The following is a 27,045-nucleotide window of genomic DNA, read 5'->3' on the forward strand; positions in this document are numbered from 1 at the left end:
AACACCACAACTTCAAAATGACCACAGTGATGAATCAATGTCTCTTTTTATTGTTTGAACAAAACTAAACATTTACATTAGGCAATAAAAAATACATCAATTATAATTGTGAAAATTAAATGAAAAAGCCAAAAATGGGCAAACAATAAAAACATTTTCTGTTGAACCACAGGGAGGCGCTCAACCTTAAAGAATAACCCAACACTGAATCACAGAGGTAGAGATAAACTACTTAACTTCTGGCCACACCCTAATTAATGAAGTCAAAGCAGGTGTTTTCTATCAGCTCTGGACGCAAAACATCTGCAAGATGAGGCAAGAAGAGAAACATGTTTGAATGTTTTAACCCACAGGAGCAGGTCAGCAGCATCTGTGAATCAGTGTTGAACTATTCTTACAGGTAAGAAAGAACTTCATGAGCTATCAGGGTGCAGTTTGCATCTCTGACCACTGAGTGGTGCTGTGGAACCATCCTGGGTGTCCAAATAGTTCAAACATGTTCAAACCCTCCTTGTGTTGCCTAAGTTGAGACTGTCGGGCACCGCACAAATCCTGATATGACTGTGTTGATTTTTGTTTTGCATGTATGGTTTTGAGAAGGTTCTTGAAAAGGTGTGAGGGGCCCTTAGGGAGCTTAGGTGGTTCTAGTTGATGTTTTTGAGAAAGTTTCATAAATTGTTGAAGGTTTTAATGGTAATTGGGCAGATTTTGGTTGTCCTTAAAGTTCAAGAGGTTCTTGAAGATGTTCATAGAGATGCTTCAAAGGTTCTAAGGAGGTGTCAGAAGTGTTTCAGCAGATGTAAAGGGTTCTGGAAGAGGTTTCCAGTATCCTTGAGGAGGTTTATGTGGTTCTTGTGGAGGTTAAAAGGTTTTGAGGAGGTTTCATAAGTTGTAGCGAAGCTTTAAAGGGTTTTTAATAAAGCTTAATGTTTAAGAGGTTCTTGAAGAGGTTCCAGACATCTAGGTCCTTGATAAGGTGCTAGAAATATTTGAGAAGATGGAAAGGGTTCTGGAAGACATTTCCGGGATCATTGAGGAGGTTTATGTGGTTCTTGTGGGGGTTAAAAAGGTTTTGAGGAGGTTTCATAAGTTACAAGGTTTAAAGGGTTCTTATCAAACCTTAATGTTTAAGAGGTTCTTGAAGAGGTTCCAGACATCTCAGTTCTTGATAAGGTGCCAGAAATATTTGAGAATATGGAAAGGGTTCTGGAAGACATTTCCGGGATCATTGAGGAGGTTTATGTGGTTCTTGTGGGGGTTAAAAAGGTTTTGAGGAGGTTTCATAAGTTACAAGGTTTAAAGGGTTCTTATCAAACCTTAATGTTTAAGAGGTTCTTGAAGAGGTTCCAGACATCTCAGTTCTTGATAAGGTGCCAGAAATATTTGAGAATATGGAAAGGGTTCTGGAAGACATTTCCGGGATCATCGAGGAGGTTTATGTGGGTCTTAGTGATGTTCCAGAGGTCCTGAAGAGGTCCAAATGCTTGCGATGATCTTTCACAAGTTTGAAGGAGGTTTCAGAGGTTCTCAATAGCCTCTTATATACAGAGAACCCATATTATAGCCATAAAGAGGAGCCGCCTTTGCTTTTTTACACTGAACCACTCAAAGCCGGCATAAAGCAACCTCCATGTGTGCTTTCACATAGCATGCTGGTGTTCTGGATTCAAAGGCGTGATGCTGTAAACTCTGCCATTAGGGAGGACAAGTATGTTATTAGGACGAGGGGAGGAGATTTCTCTTCGTCCCGCCTTGAACGGGCTGTGTAAAAGGGGCTAAAGAGGTTTGATGGAGATTTCAGGGGGTCCTTCACAAAGTTCAATAGGTCCTTTGGGAGATCCTGGAAACTCATGATGTTTCAGAAGTTCAGAGTGGTTGAAGGTGAGAAATGTTCTAGAAGAGCTTTAAGAGGTTCTTTTGGATGTTCCAGAGGTTTTGAGGGCTTTCCAGAGGTTCTTAAGAAGGTCTGAGAGATTCTTTACAAGATTTCAACAGTCCTTAATAGGATTTAGGAGGTTCTTGGGGAGGTTTCAGATGTTTGTGGGAGGTTCCACAGGTTCTGAAGAGGAAGTTCTTGTGATGGGTCCAAGTGATGCTCCAAGGGTCTTTTCTAATTTTCTAAGAATGTTGAAATGGTTCTTTATGAAATTCCAGAGGTTTGAACAGATGTTCCAAAAATGTAAAAAAAAAAAAAAAAAAGGGTAGCACATCTCAATTTTCTAGTCGAGGAGGACAAAATATTAACATGAGAAGGGTGATTGGTTCCCAGATGACTGGGTCCAACTCCCAGCTGTGTACTAACTCTGCCCTTGTGTATATGACTGAATTGAATCTATATACTTAAAATGCTCTGAAGAAGGCTCTGTGCCGAAACGCATAAGCATTTTTCTAATGTGATATGAGCCAAATAAACAAGTGAAATGTAATATTTTGTCCTCCTTGACTAGAAAATTGAGATGTGCTACCCTTGTTTTACACTTTTGGAACATGCCTACTGGATTTTGGGTTTAGCACTCCACTGAGAATCCCATTGTTGAAGTGCAACCTCCTTCTCCAATAGAGTTGAGATGTTCTTGGGATGTTCCAGAGATTTTGGATTAAGCTTAAGGGGTCACTGAGGATGTTACAAAGATTCTTTAGGTTTTAAAGGCTCCTGAATTCAATTCAAGTTCAAATTCAAGGTTCTAAGAGACAGTGAGTGTGTTTAAGAGGCTCTGATGGAGTTCCAGCTGCTCTCATCTAGCATCTGACACCCATAAATCTGTTCTGACCTATTCTCTAAACTGTTTTCTATGTTGTTTTTTTTGTGCCTGCACTGACAAATTGATCGCTTTGATTTGTCTTGCGTTTTCTCAGTAGCTTTGTCTTTAATGAACTCCCATAAAAAGCTTCATCACAGTGTTCTGAGATACCCGAGAGAACAAACAAACAGCTTGTTCCTCAAACCACCGGGAGCTGTGTTTGTGTGTGTTTGTGTGTGTTTTCGGGTGTAAAAGGGCAGATGAAGAAGTCAGACAAATATCCGCATTGTCAGCATGATGCAGCAGCGTGTCTGTCCTGGAGGAATAACAGAATGTGAATTGGTTATTATTGATTATTATTATGTTTTTGCCTCCAAACGCCAAGAAACAAGACACAAGACTTTTTATTTCTGAAGCTTTTTATTTGTCAGACTGGCCAAGGTCTAAAAACCAGGACACGTGTGGCTGCCGGGCGAAGAAACCAAGCAGCTGCATGGCGGTTAGTTTGATGCTTCACATCTGAGAGTAGAGTAGAAAGGAGTAGAATACAGCAGAATAAGAAGACAGAAAACACATGCAGACAGAGTTTAATTAAGAGAGATTAGACAGATTTAGAGAGCTGTAAATGTTTAGAGTCAGTGTTTTCAGACGTCTCCAGAGTCTCCATGAACACATAGTTTACCACGACTCCATCTGACCTTTGACCCCTGTGTTTTCTCTGTGCCATTAGGAAGTCTCAGAGGTTTTAATTGTCTGACTGTTGAGCCAAAAACATCAGCAGTTCTGTTTTTCTTTTTCTTTCTCTCTTATTCTGTTTTTCTGAAGCGGCTTGCTGTGTGATTCGGTTTCTTCTCTACTCTTTTATTTTTCGGGGTTAGTTTGTAAAAGTGACAGTCGGTGATGACCAACAGTGCATCAAGGTCACGGAGGAGGGTATTATTTTAGGTCATCCAGTGACCCCACAAGAGATCACTGGATTAATCAAAGGGGTTGCGAGATGATAGGATTGGATAGGATACAGAAAAAAACATATTTTCAAGCTTGCTTCAAATTTTTGCTTTACTTCTTGTGCATTTCTGTATTTTACCTCATCAAGCCTCTAAAAGTTATTAAAATAAAACAATAAGTCCTCTCTCTAGAGCTGCAAGCTTAGTCTATTAATCACTTAGTTGATCGACAGATTAATCAGCAACTATTTTGATAATAGAATAATGGTTTTAGTCATTTTTTAATCAAAAATGTACAAAATAAGCTGGTTTCAGCTTCACAAATGTGATGATTTATTGCTTCTCTTTGTCAACATGACGATAAACTAAATATCTTCAGGGTTTGGACTGTTAGTCAGACGAAACAAGACAATTGAGGATGTAACCTTGAAATATGAGGAACATTAACAGATATTTTTCACTATTTTCTGGCATTTTATGGTCAAAACAATTAACCGATGAGGCGACAATAATCAGTGACTTAACTGGTAGACAGTGAAACAAGTGACAAGGGTCCCAGGTAGACTTTGCTTTATTTTAAAGGGTCACAGGCCAAAAAAGTTGGGAACCACTGTTTTTTGTTTTTTTTTTTGGTCAAAGGTCAAAAGAAATGAAACAAAGATTGGAAAAAGAGAAAGAGATCACACATTTCACATTCCACACACCTGGTGTTGTTTTTGGCTTTTCAGTTAATCACATGTGCTGTTAAGAATTCAGGTAAATGCTGTGTGTGTGTGTGTGTGTGTGTGTGTGTATGTGTGTGTATGTGTGTGTGTGTGTGTGTGTGTGTGTGTGTGTGTGTGTGTGTGTGCATTTTTCTGTCACCGTGGTAACAGTTTGCTGACAGCAGGTGTGTGTGTGTGTGTGTGTTTGTGGAATGATAACACTCGGTAAACCTGGCAGAACGGAACGCTCTCAGTCAGTGTGTGTTTAGTTTTTCTTACATCTCTCATCGCCGTGAAACAGTGCCACAGCGAACATGACAGATGTGTGTTTTATTTAGTTTATCATGTTCACAAATGTTCCTTCTTTCTATCCTTCTGTCATTCTCTATTTAGTGCATGTCAGATCATTTTAGGGTAGAATCAGGAGGAGGGTTTGTTTTTTTTTTTGAGTCCAACAATTTCTGTAACTTTCCGCAACAGATGATCCATGCTCATTTTACACCGTGATTGGCCAGGTGTGTTCAGGTGTGAAAAGAGGTGGCCTTAAAGCTCACAGTTTTTCAAGTCTTAAAACAACAATCAGGAGCCCAAATGAACAGTGAAATATGTTTTTCTTGCTGTAATCATTCCTCCTGTTCATACTGACCATTAGAAGATCCCTTCATAATGACCTCACAATGGAAGTGATGGGGGACAAAATCCACAGTCCTCCTTCTGTACAAAAATGTATTTAAAAGTTTATCTGAAGCTAATTTGAAGCTTCAGCATCCAAATGAGTCAAATCAAGTAGATATCTTTCAACGTTACAGTCTTTTTAGTGCCAAAATCCCTCTTTTTGTTACTATACTTCCACCTGCAGCTCAACAGGGAAACACTGTCCGAGGAAACACAAAGAGGGAATTTGATGCTAAAAAGACTGTAAATGTGTCAGATATCCACTTGATATGACTAACTCAGACTGCTGAAGCTGAATATAGGCTTCACATCAACTTTTGAATGCATTTTTGCACAAAATGACTGTGTGGACATACTGTGGATTTTGGCTTCCATCACTTATACTGAAAGCACATTTGAAGGGGATCTTTTAATATCCAGTATGAACAGGAGGAATGATTACAGCGAGGAAAAACTCTTTCACTGCTCATATGGACACCTGACTGTTGTTCCAGAGGTGTTGATGGAGACTCCTCAGTGAACTCACTGGCTCATGTGTAGGTTCCTTGAGACTTCACTCAATCCAGTGCCTTTTTTCAGGCTCCATGTGGCCTTAAAGTGGATCATTGAGGAGGTTCTGGTGGCTCTCCTAATGTTTAGGGCTGCTGGAGGGGGATCCAGGGGTCCCTTACGAGACCCCAGGGGCTGATGAGGTTAAAAAAGGGTTCTTGAGGACATTAATGTACTCTTGGGAGACGTTCTAGCAGTCTAGCAGTTGTTGGAGACGTTCCAGGACAGGGCATGCAGTAAATGCTACAGTACTGTGGTACAGGCCTGAATGTGTACAAATTGGAGTTAATGGCTGTGAGAAAACATTGTCGGCATTGCAGTGACCTGCATGAATAAACAGCCTCCAATGTGAGATACAGGCCATCATTCCTCTGCAAACCTCTCCTTAAACCCTGAATAAATACAGGTTTAAAAAACATGAATATTCTCTCTCTCACACACACACATACAGTATATATATGTATATGTACATGTACTACACACACATATAACCTGGCAAAGTCCCCGCATACATTCCTGATAATTCCTGATAAATCGCAGTTCTCACATACTCAATATACATGTACTAATGTGAACATGTGTTTACATATACAATCCAACACGCACACACATACACACACACACACACAGAGCAGCTGAGTGATTTGGTATCTGATAGAGCAGATGAACAAATAAGGGTGGAACTCTGAGTACAGACCGCCGTTCACATCAACAGGAAGAGAGTTGTGTGTTGGCTCCCAGTCACTCACTGTTCACTTGTTGTTGTACTATGTTGTCTCTATCTGTGTTTTTAACTCTGTCAAGTGTTTTACTGTTAATTTAATAAATGTTACTGCTGTGTTTTAGAGTCATGTTACTGTGTTTAATGCTACCAGTGTGCAAAACACATGCTTATCTTTTCTTGTCCAGGTGCTGAGTCCAAAAAACAGACCTCTGCACCTGATCTGAGCTCAAAACACAGACTTCATACACAGCTGGATTAACCTCCTACTCTAGAGGTGACATGATTAGTTGATTGATCGACTGACAGAAAGTAATATTTGCTAGTTGTACAATTTTCCATGATAGTAAACTCAACATCTTTGTGTTTCTGACTGTTGGTTGGACATTTTTGTTTTACAGTAAGTAATCAATAGATTATCAATGAAAATAATAGTTGGTTGCAGCGTTACAGTACTCTTGTGATGGAATAATACAAACTGTACCTCAGTTTTCTGTGTTCAGTTTTTGATAGAACACAACTTTACAACAATTGAGCTCAATATAAACTATGAAAGTCTTCAAACAGAGACTGCCTTCAAGACCAGGACCACAAGATGATGGACCTGTCAGAGTTCACATCAATCAATTTTATTTGTCACATGCAGTCATTTAGGCACAATCACAAAGAAATGCAGTCCCATCAGTTCCTTCAAATTGTGCAATAAAAAAAGATTAAATAAGTAATTATTCTAGTCTACTATTCTAGATCCTAGTTGCCTGAGGGTAGAAGCTCCTCCTGAGCCTCTCAGTGCTGGCCTGCTGTATCTGTACCTTCTTCCCAACCACAGCAGAGATAAGAGGCTGTTATCCGGGTGGTTGGGATCTTCAATGATTCTCCTAGACTTATTCTTGCAGTGCCTGGTGTAAATATCTTTAGACAGGGTAGAGCTCTGCCTATTGTATGTTCAGCTGAATGAACCACTCTTTACAGGGCCTTGCGGTCCTGCACGGTGCTGTTTCCGTACCAGGCACTGATGTTCCCGGTCAGGACAGTCTTGGTGGTGCAGGAGTAGAAATTCCTCAGTATTTGAGAGGATACCTGGAATTTCCTTAATCATCTGAGGTGAAACAGTCTCTGCCTTCCCTTTCTCACCACTGAGTCAGTATGCAGCGCCCAGTTTAGGCCCTGGGTGATGTGGACACTAAGGTACTTGAAGCTGTCCACCCTCTCCAATGTTGATATTAAGGGGGGCATAGTCCCTTCCCTGCTTCTTCCCAAAGTCCACTGTCAGCTCCTTAGCATTGCTGATGTTCAGGAGTAAATTGTTGTCCTGACATTAGACTGTAAAAAATAATGGACGTCACCACTTTGATGTTACTCATTGGTTTGTGGACTCCCATTTTGAAGCCTCAAGTTTGCATTTTTGTCATCATCTTGGAGTTTTGGAGCCAGAAGTGACTATATGGATGGAGCAGACCCTAACACTAGCTGCTAGCTGCTATCTTGGTTAGCACGGTGCATTTACAGTCTATGGTTAACTGTGATAATGCTAGAGCTAATGCTAATTTTCACTAGCGACAAACAGGCCTATTTATTTACCAGGAAAAAACTGAACATCCGACTCCTTAGAGGGTTGTGTTAAGGATGAGGGTACAAGAGCTGTGTCCACCTACCATCACCACCTGGGGTCTGCCTGTCAGAAAGGTAAGGATCCACATGCACAGTGAGGTGTTTAATCCCAGGTCCTTGAGCTTTGTGACGAGCCTGGATGAAACTAAGGTGTTAAACGCTGAACTGTAGTCAATGAACAGTAATCTCACATAGCTCCCTTTCTTGTCCAGGTGAGATAGGGTGGTGTGGAGGATGTGTGCTATAGCGTCTTCCGTTGATTGGTTGGGATGGAAGGGAAACTGTAGTGGATCCAGTGTGCAGGGTAGTGGGGACCAGATTTAATCCTTGACCAGCCGTTCAAAGCACTTCATCACTACAGAGGTGAGTGCCACTGGGCATTAGTCATTCAGGCAGATTAATCAGATTATGCAGAGCCAGATGATGTGGAGTAAACCTGGGGTTTGGGGGCTACTGGGCAGTTGCCTGCTTTGTCCAGTTGGTTGATCCAGGCAGATATGGAACAGCATTTATAGACAGTTTCTTCTCAAAGATAACTTTAACTTTCCTATGAGGCCCTCTCAGACCCCTGAGTCTTTCTGAAGAGTCTCAAAACCCCAAATAACCTCTGAAATCTCCTACAGGAGTTCTACCGCCCTCATCAGTCTCCTCAAAGTCCACTTAAACCTCAGGTGCTCCTGTGGTTTAGCAGTCAAGATACAGACTGTGAACTGCAACACTTCCTGCCATCTCTGCACTATCCTTATCTGATTAAGTCATAAAATACATCAAAAATATTGTAAGAAAAATAAAAGACCCCCTAAACAATACTTGAAACCTCCTCAGGAACCAGGGGTAGATGTGCACCTCCAGAGTCACTGTGGTGCAATCAGTGGTGAGCACTGTTGGCTCACAGCAAGAAGATCCATTTATTTATTATATTTTACAGTATTTATCTTGTTTTATTTTAGTTGTTGTTGTGGCTCAAGAAAAGTGATTGCAGACAAGTTCTATGTAATCTGCAACCTACAAATCCAGAATTATGAAGAGAAGAGAAGAAGAGGAGACAGAGGTGGTAAAAATAAGTTTTATGTCTATCCACTAAGAGGGAGTGGTGCACCGCTGAGAGCAACACTGATCTGTCAAACTCTCAGTTGTAGTGTTTGTGTGTGTATGTGTGTGCGTGCGTGCACGTCAGGAATCCACTTGCGCGTGCACGCGCGCACCTCCCTCCTTCTCCTCCTCCTCCTCCTCCTCCTGTATTTCCTGTATTGAGTTGTGCGTGTGCAGAGAAGAGAAGGAGGATTATTTCCACAGAGGAAGGAAGAGGAGAAGGAGCGCGCGGCGCAGGCAGACCTGATCAACCTGATCGATAGAAGTGATTAAAGATTAACGTCCCGGAGCTCCAGCTTGTCTCCATCTGTCAGGACAGCCCCGCACTCCTCTGTGACATGACTCTGTCCGGCTCTGTATCGGCTGCTGCGGGACAAACCGGCTGATGATGATGATGAAAGTGCTTCCTCCGCTCCACGCGCTCCACTGCCGACCCGCGCCGGTCTAAGATGCCACCGGGCCCCGGCGCTCGGCACGCGGCTCGGACCCAGAGTAACCCGGGATAATAAGACACAGAAAAAAAGACACAAAAGCATTTTTAAAAAGCGGAAATCAAACACCTGGGGGAGTCACCCCGCCGGGACGAGCCGGGAGGGAGAACCCGGGATTAGTGAGCCGTGCGCCGGGGAGCTGAGGCGCACTGAGCCGCGCAAAGAGCCGCAGAGAGGAGAGAGAGAGGTAACTTTGACTTTCAGTGGCAGTTTGTTTACAGAGAAAAAAGTTTATTACGCTTATAGAACTTCATGGAAACTTCGATTATTTTACCAACAAGTTCTGACAAAATGAATTTTAATCCAAACTGCAACTTTAAACGATTTTGCTTTGAATTTAAAGTTAAATCAACTGTTTTTGTTCTCAAAGTGTTAGTAGATGAAGAAATGTAAACCAGACACGTTACATGTTGTTATCTGTTGTTTGCATGCATACCATCTCTGAGATAAAAAAAAAAAAAAAAAAAAAAATCCTGCAGGAAACACAAAAAGGATTGGAGTTGTCTGTAATCTCCAAATCTTTTCCAATAAGTTCCTTTTCTAAAAACTGTGTAATTTGTTGCTAATTATAGACAAAATATGACCGCCTTTGAAAGAAAAAGTCTCATTGATGAATTATTTTATTATTAACACAAGAAACAGATTTTTTAAAAAGCTTTTTTCTTTAAGTTTTGGAGCAAAAACAATTAAATCTTTGTCAAATTGAGTTTATTTCGGTTCAGTTTCTAAAACAGAAATGCATTCAGTTGCTAAAATGTGAAAGAAAAAAACCATCTCACACTGGAGCTTTTGATCAAAACACACGATGGTGTTTCCCCAGCAGATGGTGTTTCCCCGGTTTTTATGGAAGTGCATCTTTCTTTTGTTGAACACTTAGAGGACTTCTCGTTCATGTTTGGAGACAGCAAATAATGTCACCTCAAGGTCCATTTAGCAGCCTCTTGAGTAGAGAAGACCATGTGATATGCTCGTGAGCTCCGGCTACTCAACACACCTTGTGGTGAGATAATTTGTTGTTTCCAAGGTGAAGAGTGAACGTTTATCCCTCAGAAAGAGACGAGTTAAATGTCCAGTTCATTCAATTTCAAATCAATCAATCGTCTCGATGACGAAAATGTCAGATATAAGAACTTTGGTCACGTGTCTCTGCAGGTCTGCAGGGATGCTGGTCCCGCGGCTCCCGGTCCTGTCTGCGCTGCTCGTCCTGCTGCTGGCCGCGGGTCGCTGCACGGCGGCCGCCCTGCTCCGGAGTTCCAGCACCCGGGCTGACGGGCGTCTGGACGGTCGCAGCGTCCTGGAGCTGGTCGGCCGGTACTCTAAGGCGAGGGCCGAGACGGCGGCGGGGCTCACCGGGCACGGAGTTAAAGCCCCGGAGAGAAAGAGCAGGTCCAGCCACGGACTGGGTCAGTACTGCAAATACTAAATACCACAAATACTAAAAATACTACACTCAGTGCGGTCTGATAAAAGCTTGTAAAGAGTGAGGTATCTTTATCACATTGTGGTCTGCGGTCAGTCTTTTATCTATAGAGTAATTCATGAGTCAACATTACGAATGAATGAACACATGAATTCATGATCTGTGTGTTTGGTGCAGAAGAGAAAGAAGAAGAAATGATGCAACTCTGTGTCCCTTTCAGCCTGTTTCTGAACTCCTGGGAACTTTTTGTTGTTTAGATCAGAGAGATGATGAAGTCCACTTCAGTGCATTTACAGTCCGCTCCATTAGTGCAGCCGGCTGATGCCAAACCAGCAGAGCAGCTTTCACCCTCAAAGACGTTGGATAGTTTAGGAGATTTATGTGTGATTTTAAACATGTCATGACCTTCATTTAGCAACAAAAAATCTGGAGTTCTGCTCACATGAAATCATATTTAATACATCCTGAACAAATAACTGAGTCGATAAGTAAGCTCATTCATGTTTAGTGTTTTTTAAGTGTTTATAGCCTCTTAAACTCTGCTGTTCTTTGTTTGCTCAAACTCACTGAAACTTAACTCTGAATTCTAGTAGAACCCAAAGTTTCCAGAGATACTTTTGTCAAATTGGAAAATTGGTGGAATTTGTGATTTTCAGTCAGTGAAAAGTGCATAAAACACAACATTTATTATTCAAATCAAGGAGGTTAAGAAAGTCTGCACAGTCTGAAATCTTTTTCCTCAACAAACTGTAGTTTTGGGTTTTAGAATATTATATTTCCATCTTATTTTTCTTATTTTTAAACCCTGAACATAAGACGAATGGTGGAAAGTCATGTTATTCTGGCCTCTACAATGAGAAAGTGTTACCGTGTTACTGCATTTCTTAATAAATGACAACAGAGACCATGTTGTAGTTGCTGCATTAACCTCTTAAACTCTTTATTGGTGACATTTATGGTTTTCAAGATCAAGAGTTTAAGACGTTAATCGTGCAACTTCCTTTCGTCTTTCCTTATGAAATGCAGTACCACAGTAGTCCTTTCTCAGTGTAGAGGTATAACAATATGAAAATGTGATGGAAATATTATATTCTAATACTTCACAGTGAAAACTTCACAACTCAACTCAACTTTATTTATATAGCACCTTTCATACAAATATACAGCCCAAAGTGCTTCACAACACAACACAGACAAACAAAAATAAATAAATAAATGCAAAAACAGTCAAAAATAAATACATTTTTGCAAGACTTAAAATTACAGCAGTACAATAATAATGTTTTGAAAATAGAATAAAATAGAATAAAACTCAATAAAATAAACACCAGGGATAAAATTATTTAAAACCAATGATTAAAATTTAAAAATGAAAGCTTTAGCATTACTCCAAAGTAAAAGTGAAAGCCAGATTTAAAAGATGGGTCTTTAATTTCACAAAAACACAGAGAGATCTTTCCATTCTAACATCCAGAGGCAGCGTCTTCCATAAAAACAGAAGGCAGCCTCAGTGGTACTTTTATGGGGCACATGAGGAACATTTAAAAGACCTTAGTGATCTGGCCGGAAAATAAAATGAAAGAAAATGTATAGAGGAGTGAGGTTATTCAAAGTTTTATAAACCAGTAAAAGAACTTTAAAATCAGTTCTGACAGATACGGGTAGCCAGAGCAGTGTCTTAAGCAATGGGGTGATCTGTTTTAGTTAAGACTCTGAACGAGCTGTCATTTTCTTATAGACTTTTTAGGTAATTCAGTAAAAGGGAATTACAATAGTCTAAACAGCTAGTCATAAAAGCCTGAATGAACATTTCAGCATCTCTCTGAGTTAAAAAATCTCTGACTTTGGCAATATTTCTGTGATGAAAAAAGGGTGTTTTTGTGATGTGTGTTTTAATCTGTTTGCTAAGACCACCAAGCATTGATTGCAGTTTTTCTCTTGCTGCTTTGTGTCCTATTAAAATAACTTTTTCATCATTTAATTTAATAAGGTTTTTACCCATCCATTCATTAATGTCAGTGAGACAGGAGAGCATGAAGTGCATTGGGGTCATTTGATGATACAGAGATGTACAATTGTGTGTCATCAGCATAAAGATGATAATTGACGTGGTGATGGGTAATAATGTTTCCAAGTGGGAGCATATATAATGAAAACCAAATTGGGCCGAGAATGCTTCCTTGAGGAACACCATATTCAATACCATGAGTCTCTGATACATAACAGTCTACCAGTCAGAGGGACCCATCCATTCCTCAAGTCTGTTCATTAAAATTTCGTGGTTGATTGTGACGAATGCTGCATTGAGGTCTAAGAGAAGAAGGACAGTCACACTGTTTGCATCCACAATAATTCTCAGGTCATTTACAACTTTTAGTAGTGCTGTCTCTGCGCTGTGGTTGGCTCGAAAACCAGATTGGAGCTTGTCTATAATGCTGTTGTTGGTTAGATAAACAAGTAGTTGATTAAAAACCGTTTCCTCTAAAAGTTTACCAAGGAAAGGTAGAATAGAAATGAGTCTGTCATTGTTTAGCTCTGAGTAATCTAGATTGGATTTCTTGAGGAGAGGTTTTACCATTGAAGTCTTTAAAGCTGTGAGGAAGACGCCTACATTAAGAGAGGAGTTTTTTGTACTTTTTACTTGGGAGAGGCTTTGGAAACAGGATTTAAACAGCTTGGTTGTGTCTAGAACACAAGTGGAAGACTTCATCCTGCTAATAACTTCACACAGTATTTGGAGCGTGTTGAGAAAATAGAGCCAAAATAAGCTGAGATTTCAGATTGTGCAGACTTTCTTAACCTCTTAAAATCCTGACAATCAATATTCTGTTTAAGCACCTTTCACCGACATTTTGAGTGAAAGTCACAAATTACACCAATTTTCCGATTCCACAAAAGTGTCTTTGGGTTCTATACTAGAATAGAGTCAATGATTGATCCAGCAGAGGTTAAATCTGTTGCATAATATAAAATAGCATATTAAAACATTAGAAACTTAAAGGCACAATCCAAATACATATAAACCAGACTAAAAATGTGTCCCAAATCCAGACTTCACACTGATCCTGAGCAGGTTTTGAATCTGGAGTGCTTCAGTAAACTCAAAACATTTAGTAGATTTGGTGACAGAATTCAAACATTGTGTGTTTCGTTTGAACAAAAAAGGCCTTTAAACTAAACCTTTAAATTAGTTTTACTTGTTATAAATGAGAAAATATTAAAAACAAATTTATTAGAATACTCTTTATGTAAAAATATACAATTTACAAATACCTCAAATTGGTTTTGTTTATGCATGATGATACTGAAACACTCCTTGTATTTCTTCAGTAAATATGTTCTTAAGACGGACAGATTTTAAAGCTGTCTGTCGCAAATCTGTTAGTTTGGGGCGACATAAATAAAAGTGACTTACATGTGGCAGCTGACTTTCACTCTGCAGAAGTAATCAGAAGAAATCTCACAGTGCACATTCTTCTTTTTCTTCTTTTCCCTCTTTGTAATTTTATTTTCCAGCAGACTTCTGGATCACATTAACAAAGAAACTCTGCTGGGCAGGAGGTTTATTTTGTCTTCCTTTTTGCCTCGACTCACCAAAGCTTCATTTAACGTAAACGAACATCATGTTGAGTTGTGATGGAATTGAAAGGTTTGCTGTCCAAGGTGCTGAACCTGAGACCACCAGCGAAGTCGGAACTGTCTGAGGTCCTGATGGTCGCTGATATGACGGGTTTCAGTCACATGTCAGAGTGGATATTTAACTGTTTCACTGCTGAACATTGAATATTTTAAGTATACTTTGGTCTGCAGTTAGTGTTGTCATGTTGCTCCACATGAAGGGCAGAAGACTTTAAAGGAGATGTTGAGGAAGCAGGTCAGCAGGCAGGAGTTTGTGCAAAAAAAGCTGTTTATTCAAGGGGAAATATTCAGCTTTTTGTGGTTTTCTGTTATTTATATCCTGTTCTGATGTCGGATGTTAAACATGGTCTAAATTCCAAAACTTGAGGTGAACATATGTATAAATGTTGCCTGCAAGTCAAAAGTCAGGGCTTCAACCTACAGATTTTTTCTACCTTGCTGACGAGCTGATGTCAGCTCATCCGTCTGTTCTGTAGCCTTGGTTGCTAAGGTGGTTGCTAAGGTGTTTCCATGTGTTGTTCAAGTTGTTTACTCTCATATTTCAGATCTGATTCAGCTCCAACATGTATGTGGGAGAAGTTCACATTTGGAGTAAAGAAGGAGAAAAAGAAGTGAAATCCTGCTACTATAGTTTGTTTACGTAGCCTCCGGAGCCGGAGGAAGCTTCCTGAAGCTGACCAATCAGAACAGAGTGGGCTCATCAGGAGGGCGGGGCCTTAAAGAGACAGGCTGAACTGAGGGGCTGCATAAAGGACCACTAGAAGATAAATAAGGAGTTTTTAACTGGAAATCATGCAAAGATATTCCAGTAGAGCCCCAGAATATAAATACAGACCTGGAAATGTGCAGAATATGTCGTCTGTAAACTGAAGGACTGAAGAACCTTGTGACTGGCCTTTTACCTGCTCAGGTTACCACAGAGTGAACTGGGCTGACACAAAGTTTTCAACGCAAATGGAACATCATAATTAAAGGATTTCTCTGTTCCTGCTGACAATCATTATTTATCTATGATCACACAGCACAACCATGAGTGAACTTAATTATACAGAAAGTCATTTTACTACAGAACAGGTTTACCCTCTTACCTCAACAGATCCTAGTGACTCACTACTTATTGCACCTGATGATGCACACCTGTTGTCACTGTATCTGATTAAGCAGATGTATCTGTGCCACGAAGCGAGATTAGTTATTCAGAGGATATTTGGTTCTAAACAGACGGTAACTTTGGAAGATATCGACTGGATTTATCTGACTGAGGTTGCTGTAAACTCATTTTAGCTTCAGTTGAACTTTTGAAGAGGGCTGTGGATTTTGTCCCTAATTTCTTACAGTGTAGTCGCATTCAGGGTCAGTATAGAGAGTAGGAATTGTTACAACAACCAAAACACATTCCCACATACATATTAGCACATCAGTATTGTATAAAGACAGACTAGAAATAACCCGAACTTGTCCTTTAATGGAGTAACTATCAGGCTCATAGTTAACACTTGGAGTCTTATATTAAACCTGCAGTGCTAAACTTTTGTCTCCCCCTTCCAGCGGTGAGAGTAATTACACAAACACTGTCGACATCGTCACTGCAGAACCCTGATGGTTTTAACGTGAGCCAGTCCCCGCCCTGGTGATGTAACGCCATTGGTGCGCACTGAGGACAGTCCGACCCGATTGACAATCGCAAACCAATCATTGCTTGTTGACATAAAACGCATCACTACGGTGCACCGGCGCGGGAAAGTCGCCACAGACACCGGATTAAAAACTCTGTATACCGTGAAATACAGAGAGATTTATCTGGCGGTGATCGGATTGATCAGCATTGTGTGAACTCGTTTGGCTTGAATGTAACAGACGTTCATCGATATGTAAAAGTCTCGCTCTCCATCTTTAATAATAATAACGTTATTTGTACAGAACCTTTTATGCAAAGATGAAGCTCAAAGTGCTTCAAAAAACAGGATTAAAAAACGATATTAGGCCCAAAAACAAAAATGAAATTACCAATAAACAAAATGTTGGATAGAAATACAATAAAACAATGCAATTGGGAGAAAATGATATACTGTAAATGGCAAATATAAAGGTTGGATAACATTCAAATTCAAAGACAAAAAGAAGAGTCTTCAAGGGAAAAACAGGGAATAGCCTCAGCAGATTTCTTGTGGGAAACATGAAGAACATCTAAATGACGGTCGCAGGTTATTTAAGGATTTATGAACAAGCAAAAGAGCTTGTTCGTGTAAATGGTTGAAGTCATTGTGGCTTGTATGGCGTCTTTGACCTTCTTTACGTCGCCTTCGGTCTGATTTAAGAACAGTTTTCAAACTCCTGCAGGCTGAGAAAGCTGCTGTGTTTTAAAACAACAGCACTGTTGTACAAACTCTGCATTATCATCATCATCATCATCATCATCTTCCCCCTTGTTCCTCCTATGTTACGAGTTTGACCTTCAGGAGTTTTATTTCTCATACATTGCTTTTTTTTTTTTTTAAAAATCCGTCATCTGAACGTGAAAATATTTCTGGTTGTGAAAGTGAAGCTTCTGGATTGTTCCCACATGAGCACAAACAGCCCTTTAATTCACACAGAGAGTCGCTGAAAGAGGTTAAGAGTTTTATTATTATATATACAGAGTGGTGGAAGAAGTATTCAGATCCTTTACTTAAGTAAAGTTATCAATACAGCAATGTAAACATACTCCAAACCCTGCTGGATCAGTCATTATGGTTCAAGGTCATTGAAACAGAAATTTAAAATTCTAGTAGAGAACCCAAAGATTTCCAGAAATACTCAAATTGAACAGAAATGTTCAATTGGAAAATTGGTTTAATTTGTGAATTTCCCCTGAAATGTTGGTGAAAGGTGTTTTTAAAACAGAACATTCATTGTGAAAATCAAGAGTTTAAGAGGTTAAATGAATGGAAAATAAATAAACAACACTCTGCTAAACACACTAAAGCTACAAATACAGAACAGATTTTCTTATTAATCAGACATTTTCCAAATACTCATATAGAGCAAAAGTGTTTTCATAATTTCCTCAATAAGATGTTTTTTTAGTTTTATTGATCAGCCTCTTTCTGGAGTTCTAACACAAAGGACAAAACAAGTAAAATGCATTTAATTCTGTTCTTCATCATTTCACATCATTCTCACTTAATTTTGTCTTATTACAAACATCATTCAACTATTTTTCTTTAAACGTCTGGAAAACAAACCAGTATCAACTTCTTTCAGATTCACCACTTCCATGTGCAATTTTCTCATCAGAGGTTTTCTGTGTTTCTTTCAGAGGGTCAACCCAGAGATCCACGACACAAGGAGAAGTTCATCAGACACCTGACAGGTACGAACACCTGATCGGTGACGTATATGAAGGATATGCAGTGCATTTATCAAACATAAACATGTGCATTATTCTAAATAACAGCAGTTTCAAGATACGTGTCAGTTTTTTCCATTAAGATTTCTTCAACAACAATCAGCCACTTCTTTATCAAGAAGCTATTAACAGCATCTCAACCTATTGAACTTTCTTCAGGGAAATTACAAAACTAGAGCACCATATGACTCATAGGTATCTTTATATGCTGGTATTTGTTGTAGCATATTAGATAAAAATTGTGCCACAGACCTTCATTGTTGTCCAGAAGCTATTAAAAACACGTCAGTGAGTCACACCGCTGCACTGGGTGACACGTTCCTTCATTATGAAGAGTTTCAACAAACTTAAGTGACCAAATATGATATATCAGGCTTTAGATACACACACAATACAAAAGATTTGTTGACAAGAAGAAAAATGTAGGAAATAACCAGTATAAATTGATATGAAAACATCTGGTTGAGGGTGTGTATTTATTGATTAATGGATTATTGTGGGAGTGGAGATAAGGCACCTGGAACTACAATGAATGAGATTATAAAAACAGAACAAAGCGTACACACAGATTTATAAAGCTGACAAACAGAGGGCCTTTTAGATTTGTCCGGTTTTGTGCGTACACACAGTTTTATGCATCTGCAGTATGTAACCGCTAACTTTTCAGCCGTGCGGTTATCTGACAATAACCTTAAAAGTGTGTTTTCATTCTGTCTTTAGGTCCTCTTTCCTTCAACCCAAAGTGCAGGAAACATTTCAACAGACTGTACCACAACACCAGGGACTGCACAATACCTGCCTGTGAGTACATGCACACACACACACACACACACACACACACACAATCAGGTTGCCGGTTCGATTCCCATCTATGTTATCATGTCGTGTTGCTGCAAGAGTTTGTTTGAGATCAAAAACAGGATAAGACTTGTTTTAACACACACGTACGTAAATATACACACACACACACACACTGTCTCTCCAAGATAAACACTGAGCTACATGCATGATTTAAGATCATAAGAGCTGCTGCTGTTCTGACACGATCACACAGATAACATATGGTAAAGTGTGTATGTGTGTGTGTGTGTTGTGGCCTGTTCATGCAGGATTGTTTCAGTTAACATGAATGTAGCAGCAAGAAGGTTCAAACATGTCCTGTTGTTGTTTACAAAATAAAAAATAGTTTAGTTAACTCATGTACTTGGAACTTTGCTCGATTTTAGGAGACTTTAATCTCACTAGATCTGATATTTGTATCAACATCTCTGCAGCTGAAGAAACGCTGAATTGTCCTCTTTTTAAATATTTAAATAAAATTTGTATTTTCTTGAACATTTATGACGTGTCAGTGTGTAATGTGTTGGTTGTGGCTCGTAGTGATGAACCTACAGTGAATTATCAGAGACTCTGCAGCTCCTCTCGGCTTTACGGAGCTTTATAGTGAGTTTCAGCTCATTGTTTATCTGTCCGGCAACTTTACTGTTCTGGTTCACTCTCAGCGTCTCATAGCGTCGTTTTCAGAGAAAAAGCTGTAAAAAGCAGCTGTACACTACCTGCTAACAGACACAGTTAGCTGTAGACTAGCTGGTGAACATAGTGGAGCATTTAGCAGCTAAAGAGCCAGATATTTCCCTCAGGAGTTGGTAGAGAGTAAAAACAGAAGCTAAAAGAGAGTGAATATTGGACTCACATTCACCAGGTGGACAGAAACACGACTCCACATGAATGATAATGTTGTTCCGTAACTGCTGGATGTGGAAATAACTGCAACTGTTCGTTAACAAGGTCAACAAATCAACTTAAAAGCCTCTATAACTATGGCAGTAGAAATCCTTTAAAAAACCTAGAAAATAAGAATAAAATCAGTGGTGGACGAAGTATTCAGACCCTTTAATTAAGAAAAGTAACAATACAACAGTGCAAAAATATATATAATAATATATACATTATTAATAAGAATAACTTTTGTGTTGCTAGGTTGTGAATCTGCACCAAAATCAACTTATTAACATTTACAACGCAGAGTTTAAGAACCTTTTTAATGTTTTATTAACTTTTATCATTGCAGGTGATTAACACGCTTTTTCTAATGTCTTATTAGAACCTTATAACTTGAAAACCCTTAATGAAGGACGTATTGACATCAGTAAAGGGTCTTGTTTCTCACTTTCTAATAACACATCCGGTCTGCAGTTATGAATCGATCAGATTTTGAATAAAGTGTTGTTTCATCTCTGATAAACTCGTTTGTTGTTTCCGCAGATTATAAACGATGTGCTCGTCTGCTGACTCGATTGGCCAACAGCCCTCGCTGTATAGAGAGATAAACAGACCAAGACAGACAAACGGTAAGTTTATATATACAGATGAAGTATACGTCTTGAACAAAGTGCAGTCATTTCCAGGAACTGTTGTGGACTGTAATCAGATATTCTTCATAAAGCTTTATAAAGTACAAAGGTCAGAACAGGTAAAACATGTTAATGAACGCAGCTTGAGGCCTAAAAGTCTGATGATAGAAAGTTTGGGGTTTTTCTGTCCTTAAAAGGATTCTTTGAGAAAAATGTCAAAATATTTGTTGTTTGTGTTTCTGTGTGCTGCCAGTCACACTGCAGAGGAACCGTTCTACATGTTTCCCTAAAACCGAACATTAACATCGATATCTGATATCATCCAGAGCGCAAGGCGCCACTGGCAGCGAGAAGCCATCTCAAAGGAAACCAAAGAAGACCAGCAAGAACAGCCGAAACACAATGTGACGATTGTTCCATCAAAAATTTATAACTAGAACCCGAAAAACTCGAGTTCAGACAAAGGTTACCACAAAATGACCCCGACAGAGAGAACCGACCAGACAGAACCACAGAGACCAAGGTCTTGTCCGCACTATTACATTTTCCCCTATGTTTTGGCCTCTCATCCACATGCAAACTGCATTTTAGGCACATGCCCATTGTTGCTTTGTGTAATGAGCATGTGTCTGAAACAACAACTACCACCAAAGGAAAATATGCTCACTACGCATGCTGAGAATGTTCTTCTCTGGTATTTGATGTGTCGTTGATGTAGACTTTATTGCCACCTACTGGCCCGGCATGCTTGTTTGATCGTTTGTCGTCATTTTTGCGTTCTTGTGTGTATGGAGATATTTCTTAAAACGAAGGTCACGTGGACAGCTTTTCTTTTTTTTTCAACAGGAGGGGAAAATATCTGTTTAGAATAGACTGTAGAATGTGTGGAGTGTTAAGTCGGACAAACCAATAGAGCGTCTGTTGAATATGTAGAGCCTCAAGTCTATAAAACACATAGAATCTTGAGCAGCCTACATAGCAGCTGATGCAGCCTACATACAGCCTGTAGTCAGTAGAACCAGAGTCTCTATAACATATAGAACTTGTAGAACCCAGGGTCTGTTTGACCTGTATGGTAAAAAGAATATGACCTGTAGAACCAGGCAAACCCATGAGCTCCAAGTCTTTGGAACTTGTAGACTCTGAATAATTCTTAGACTAGAACACAGTTAATAGAACATAGAGACTGTAGTACTTCTATATTTGTAAAGTCTTTAGAGCCTAGGGTCAGTGGAGCATGTAGAGCAGAGTCTGTAGAGTCTGTAGAACGTAGAATGGAACATTTAGAACATACAGACTCTATCAAAGTCTGAGGACCTTTAGACTTTGTAGGATTCAAGAGCTTGTACAACCTGTGTTTCTTTTAAAAACCGTAGTCAGCAGAACTCACAGAACCTGCAGTCTGTAGATTCTGTAGATACTGCTTCCTCAAAGACTTTTAGAGTAGAGCTGCATTATGGGAAATGTAGTATCCAATGTTTTTGGACTAAAAGTCAGAATATCATAGCTTCTGCTTCTTTGATGTCTTAGTTTAAGCTCTCTTTTGTGAATCCCCTGACTGTATGGAAATATAAGACTAAACTGTGGCCTTTAACCTCCCCTCTTCTGTGTTGTTCTTCTTCAAGTTGTAACAATTGATGATGATGATGATGATGATGATGATGATGATGATGATAATACATTTAATTTGTACTATGATTCATTGTGAACCTCAAAGTGCTACAGTATTAATAACAGAACACACAACTTAAAGAAAATAGTAATAAGAGTTAAGATATAAAAGCCTTCCTGAATGGAAAGGGTTTTAGGCCTTTTTTGAAAGAGTCTATAGTCTGTGCTGTCCACCTTAAAGGTCAGTCCACCTTAAGTGAGCCTGGTCAGGTTGTCGCTAACTTCATATAACACATAACATGCCGTGGTCTTTTCAACCACTGAAGTGCTGACACAGGTATTTTCATTACTTTAACTTTCCCGGTATGCAGTGTAGGATGCACAATAGCCAGTAGTAAATTTAGGGAAGGCCTATCTTTGGCCTATATTACCCACCGCCCCTGTGAGGGCCCCATGGTGCTGAGCTTAATACTGGGGGCCCAGAGGAGCAAGCTGCTGGCAGATCCGAGAGTGTGGGTGGAGGTTTGTGGTGTGATCAGTTCATGGCCGTTGATGGATTTCTATGAGAGTAACAGGACTTTATAGTCAATCCTGAAGGAAACAGGGAGCCGGTTCGTATTTTTGCACTATCATCAGGATCCTGGTAGCGCTGTTGTGAATGTCTGGAGCGTCTGGATGCTCCCACCAGAGATCCCTGTGAAGAGCACATCGCAGTAGTCCAGTCTTGAGGAGATAAAAGCATGGATAAGTTTCTCTGCATCTGGTAGAAAGAGCTTTTGCATAGATGTCTTATATGGTCATCAAAAGTCCTAACACCCGGATTAGTGACTGAGGAGGAAAGGGGGATGTCCTGGCCAACAAAGGTGAGATGATGTATGGGGGATGACTGAATCTGGTGTGGAGTGCCAATAAGGAGAGCTTCAGTTTTTCTGCTGTTTAACTGGAGGAAATTTGTGCTCATCCAGGCCTTTATCTCCTTAAGACAGGTGCTGAGGCGTGGCATGGCTGCAGAAGGGCTTGGGGCAGTTTTAATGTACAGCTGGGTATCATCAGCATAGCAATGAAAAGACATCCCATGTCTACTGATGACACATCCAAGGGGGGGCATATAGAGGATAAACAGGATGTAGAGTGCAAACGGGATGTAGAGGGTAAACAGAATGTAGAGGGTAAATAGGATGTAAAGGGTAAACAGAATGTAGGGGGTAAACAGGATGTAGAGGGTAAACAGGATGTAGAGGGTAAACAGAATGTAGAGGGTAAACAGGATGTAGAGGGTAAACAGGATGTAGAGGGTAAACAGGATGGGCCAAGGACCAATCCTTGCGGAACACCACAGGTGACAGGTAGCAATCTAGACTTGCATCCTTCCAGTGAGACATACTCAGTCCTACCAGAAAGGTAGGACTTAAACAACTTAAGTATAGAATCTGACAGCCCACTGCTGGTGTGGAGGCTCATGAAAGGATAGTGTGACACAATGTCAAATGCAGCGCTCAGGTCAAGGAGAATCAGGAGAGAAGGGGAACCTGCATCAGCTGCCATCAGCAGGTCATTCATAAACCTGAGCAGAGCTGTTTCGGTGCTGTGTGCTGAACGAAAACCTGACTGACATTTTTCAAATAGGTTGTTCTGTTTAAGGTGGTCCTGAAGATCAGAAGCAACCACCTTCTCCAACACCTTAGACAGGAGAGGAGGGTTGGAGCTGGCAAGAACTTCTGGGTCCAGGGTGGGCTTCTTGAGTAGGAGCCAGATGACTGCAATCTTGATGGCAGATGGGAAACTACCACTTTGAATAGAGAGGGTGACAGTTTGGGTGATCAGGAGGGCTAAGAATGAGGGTTTCATCTTTCTGAGGATTTCCTCGAGTCCTCGATGACAGGAGGAGGCAGAGAGGAAGAGCTGAACATCAGAGAGTGGATTTTGTTGACCTCGGCTCTGAAAAAGTCAATGAAACTGTTACATCGCTCTTCTGTAGCCTCAATAGGGGAACATGATTGTGGCTTCAAGAGATGTTTTATGGTGGAAAAAAGATGCTCAGGGTTGTCAGGACTGTTATTGATTTGGTTGGAGTAGAACTGTGACCAAGCATCTCTGAGGGATGTTGAGTAACTCCTTTGATGTTCACGAAAGGCCAATTTATGGACAGCGAGCCCGGAGCGTCTAAAGCGTCATTCCAGGACACGTCCAGCTGTTTTTATTTTCCACAGGTCATGAGTAAACCAGGGAGCAGAGCGTGAAAAATTGACTTTACTACAGTTCCCTCACCGTGGCTCGCTGCAGCTGCTCTTAAATTCAGCTGCTGTGTTCCAGCAGCACTGATGTTCCTACACAGCTCCCAATTTAAATCTGCCGTACATTAAAAATCTGTCAGGGATGTTTTTCAGAGCAGCAAACACTCCTCCACACTCTGAGCGAGAACTGGTGGAATGTTTATGTTGTATTTTAACCCACTGAAGGCTCGGCAGCTCGGCTTCGTTTTAAGTTTTAACCTCCTCTTAAAGGAATGGTTCAGTATGTTTGATTGAGCTATTCTGTCTCTTTTCATTCAACAGCCTCCGGACAGAGAGTGTTGCCAAGACAACCAGGAGGGCGGGGCATCCTAACAAGGCTCATCCACTGACGAGCAGCAGAAGTTCTGCAGCCAATAGAAACTCTTCAAAGGCGTTGCTGTCATCGCCTGCAGCCAATGAGCTCAACTAACGACGATCAACAACCAGCGATCAGAATGCGCTCTATTCTATTCTACTCTATTCTATTCTATTCTATTCTTATCTGTCTGTCACTTAAACCAGAGAGAGAAGCTCAGATAAACACGAAGCTGCTACCTAAATGTTTTCTATTGATCTTTGAACATAAAAAAAGGAGAAATAAAAGGTTTGATAAGAGATTCGTTAGTGTCATACACAACTTTCCCATTACATGAAATCAACTTCTGTTTCAATAAGTTGTCATCACGTTTAATTTCATTTGCTTTAGTTTGGTTTTATTCTGTCATGAAACAACCTACATGTGACACACTTTTAGCTAACAAACAAAATCACAGAGATTTAAACCATAAACATAAAACAAACATGTGAAACAGGATAAAAAACGGTACAAGCTTTAGAAACATTCCTATGAAAGTCTTTGTTTTATACACTTGTTGTGTGCAAGCAGCAGAAATATGACGCAGATCTGATTATTAACCTCAAGTTTAAAATTTGTGCAAATCCATCCATCGAAGCTCCAAAGCTGCAGCCTGAGCCAAGATCTGACGCCTGAACACAACACGGTGCATTTAAAGTTCACTTGGAAAAACAGGATGAAGAAGTACTCGACTCAGGTCTTCTAGATTTGACTTCTCTCAGTTGGACTTCATTCAACTTTACTTGATTCAAACAGCTCTTTTACAACTTTTTACAGTTTGAATCATTTTTATTTGATTCATCTTTTACTCATTTTAACTTAAGGAAAACATTATTTATTCTTTCTTCTGCCTTTCTGATTTCTCCATCTGATCTCACCTCTCTTCTACTGGACTCTACTCTCCTCTCAAATTCTACTTTTCTCTCCTCTGCCTATGAATCCGGTCTACACAACAGGACTCACCTCACCTGCTGTTTTCTACTGGACTCTACTCATCTGAAGGAAAACTTATCTTCGCGTTCTCACGTTCAGACTGATGAAAAAATGGATTTCTGCTTTCTTCTTTTGAATGAGCCTTCCTCTGATGATTGTGAGGTAATTCCACTGGTTTCTAGTGGAGCTGCAGGATTTATTTTCTGGAAAATGACAAGCTGAAACAAGATGGATCGCTGATTTTTCCTTTGGAAAGTAACGCAGGTTTCATCTTTCTCTTTCCTGGGACCGAATATCTTCTTCTCGTCTCGCAGGACAACAGTGTTTCTTTAATTTTTTTTGTCTTGTTTTGGAATATGGACGCCTAAACAATGTTTTACGTGCCATTTGAAGCTGTCGGAGGAAATAAATGGACAAACTCTGATTGGACTTTGTTGCCTTTTGCAGGACAGAAAAAATCTGAGATGCTGAATGTGTTTAATGTTACATGATGTATAATAACAACAGTGATAATTATAATAATATTCTAGTATATTTATATTGTTTAAGCTGCCGCCCCGTGTGCAATATGTACATACTGAAAAAGGAATAAAGACACCAGTTTGATACAGATTTTTTCCTAATCAAGATTTTTTATTTTTGTTTGTTCATCTTCTTCATTTTCCAGATCTCTTGGTTCACCAGACAAACTGCAAACTTAAAGACAATTCTGATGATATGATGGAAGTTTTTGATTCATCAAAATAACAACAGTCTGACATCACAGGTACCCAGTGTTGATTTTTGCCCAACAGTCCAGCTCTGTTTGTGGATAATTCCAGTTTATCACAACTTATTGTCATAGTTTCATCCATCATTTCTAGCAGTAATAATGAGCAAACATTTTCTGCCAACCTCGAAAAGGTAAACAAACACTCAACCTCCACACCCAGCAGAGGAAGACGTACTCAGATCCTTTACTGCAGTAAAAGTATTAATACAGCAGTGTAAAAATACTCAAGTACTCATTACAAGTAAAAGTCCTGCATGAAAAATCCTACTACAGAAAAAGTACATAAGTATTATGAGCTTGATGTAGTTAAAGTATTGCAGTAAAAGTACATAAGTATTATGAGCTTGATGTAGTTAAAGTATTGCAGTAAAAGTACATAAGTATTATGAGCTTGATGTAGTTAAAGTATTGCAGTAAAAGTACATAAGTATTATGAGCTTGATGTAGTTAAAGTATTGCAGTAAAAGTACATAAGTATTATGAGCTTGATGTAGTTAAAGTATTGCAGTAAAAGTACATAAGTATTATGAGCTTGATGTAGTTAAAGTATTGCAGTAAAAGTAGTGGTTTGGTCCCTCTGACTGATATATTATTATATATGACATCATTAGATTATTAATAGTGAAGCATCAGTGTTAGAGCAGCATGTTACTGTTGTAGCTGCTGGAGGTGGAGCTAGTTTACACTACTTTATATACAGTTAGCTAGTTTAGTCCAGTGGTTCCCAACCTAGGGGTCGGGCCCCTCCAAAGGGTCAGCAGATAAATCT

General features: G+C 39.8%; 2 protein-coding genes across 3 annotated transcripts in view; one reads left to right on the forward strand and one right to left on the reverse strand.

Moving 5' to 3' along the window:
* Nucleotides 1-27,045, reverse strand: part of LOC121891678 (protein NLRC3-like) — a 1,105,688-nt gene that overhangs the window by 864,648 nt on the left and 213,995 nt on the right. The window lies entirely within an intron of this gene.
* Nucleotides 261-26,093, forward strand: LOC121891737 (ALK and LTK ligand 2-like). Of its 2 annotated transcripts, XM_042404311.1 has the most exons (9): nt 7,335-7,825; nt 7,922-8,023; nt 8,161-8,311; nt 8,572-9,718; nt 10,684-10,934; nt 17,889-17,942; nt 18,699-18,779; nt 20,244-20,329; nt 24,499-26,093. In XM_042404311.1, the coding sequence occupies exons 5-8, from the start codon at nt 10,694-10,696 to the stop codon at nt 20,306-20,308; spliced, it is 441 nt and encodes a 146-aa protein (XP_042260245.1). In that variant the 5' UTR covers nt 7,335-7,825; nt 7,922-8,023; nt 8,161-8,311; nt 8,572-9,718; nt 10,684-10,693; the 3' UTR covers nt 20,309-20,329; nt 24,499-26,093. The 2 variants fall into 2 exon arrangements, with proteins under 2 accessions (XP_042260244.1, XP_042260245.1); XM_042404310.1 differs by lacking the exons at nt 7,335-7,825; nt 7,922-8,023; nt 8,572-9,718 and adding exons at nt 261-400; nt 6,526-6,614.

This window comes from Thunnus maccoyii, chromosome 24, assembly GCF_910596095.1.
Source record: "Thunnus maccoyii chromosome 24, fThuMac1.1, whole genome shotgun sequence".
NCBI classification, from domain to species: Eukaryota; Metazoa; Chordata; class Actinopteri; order Scombriformes; family Scombridae; genus Thunnus; species Thunnus maccoyii.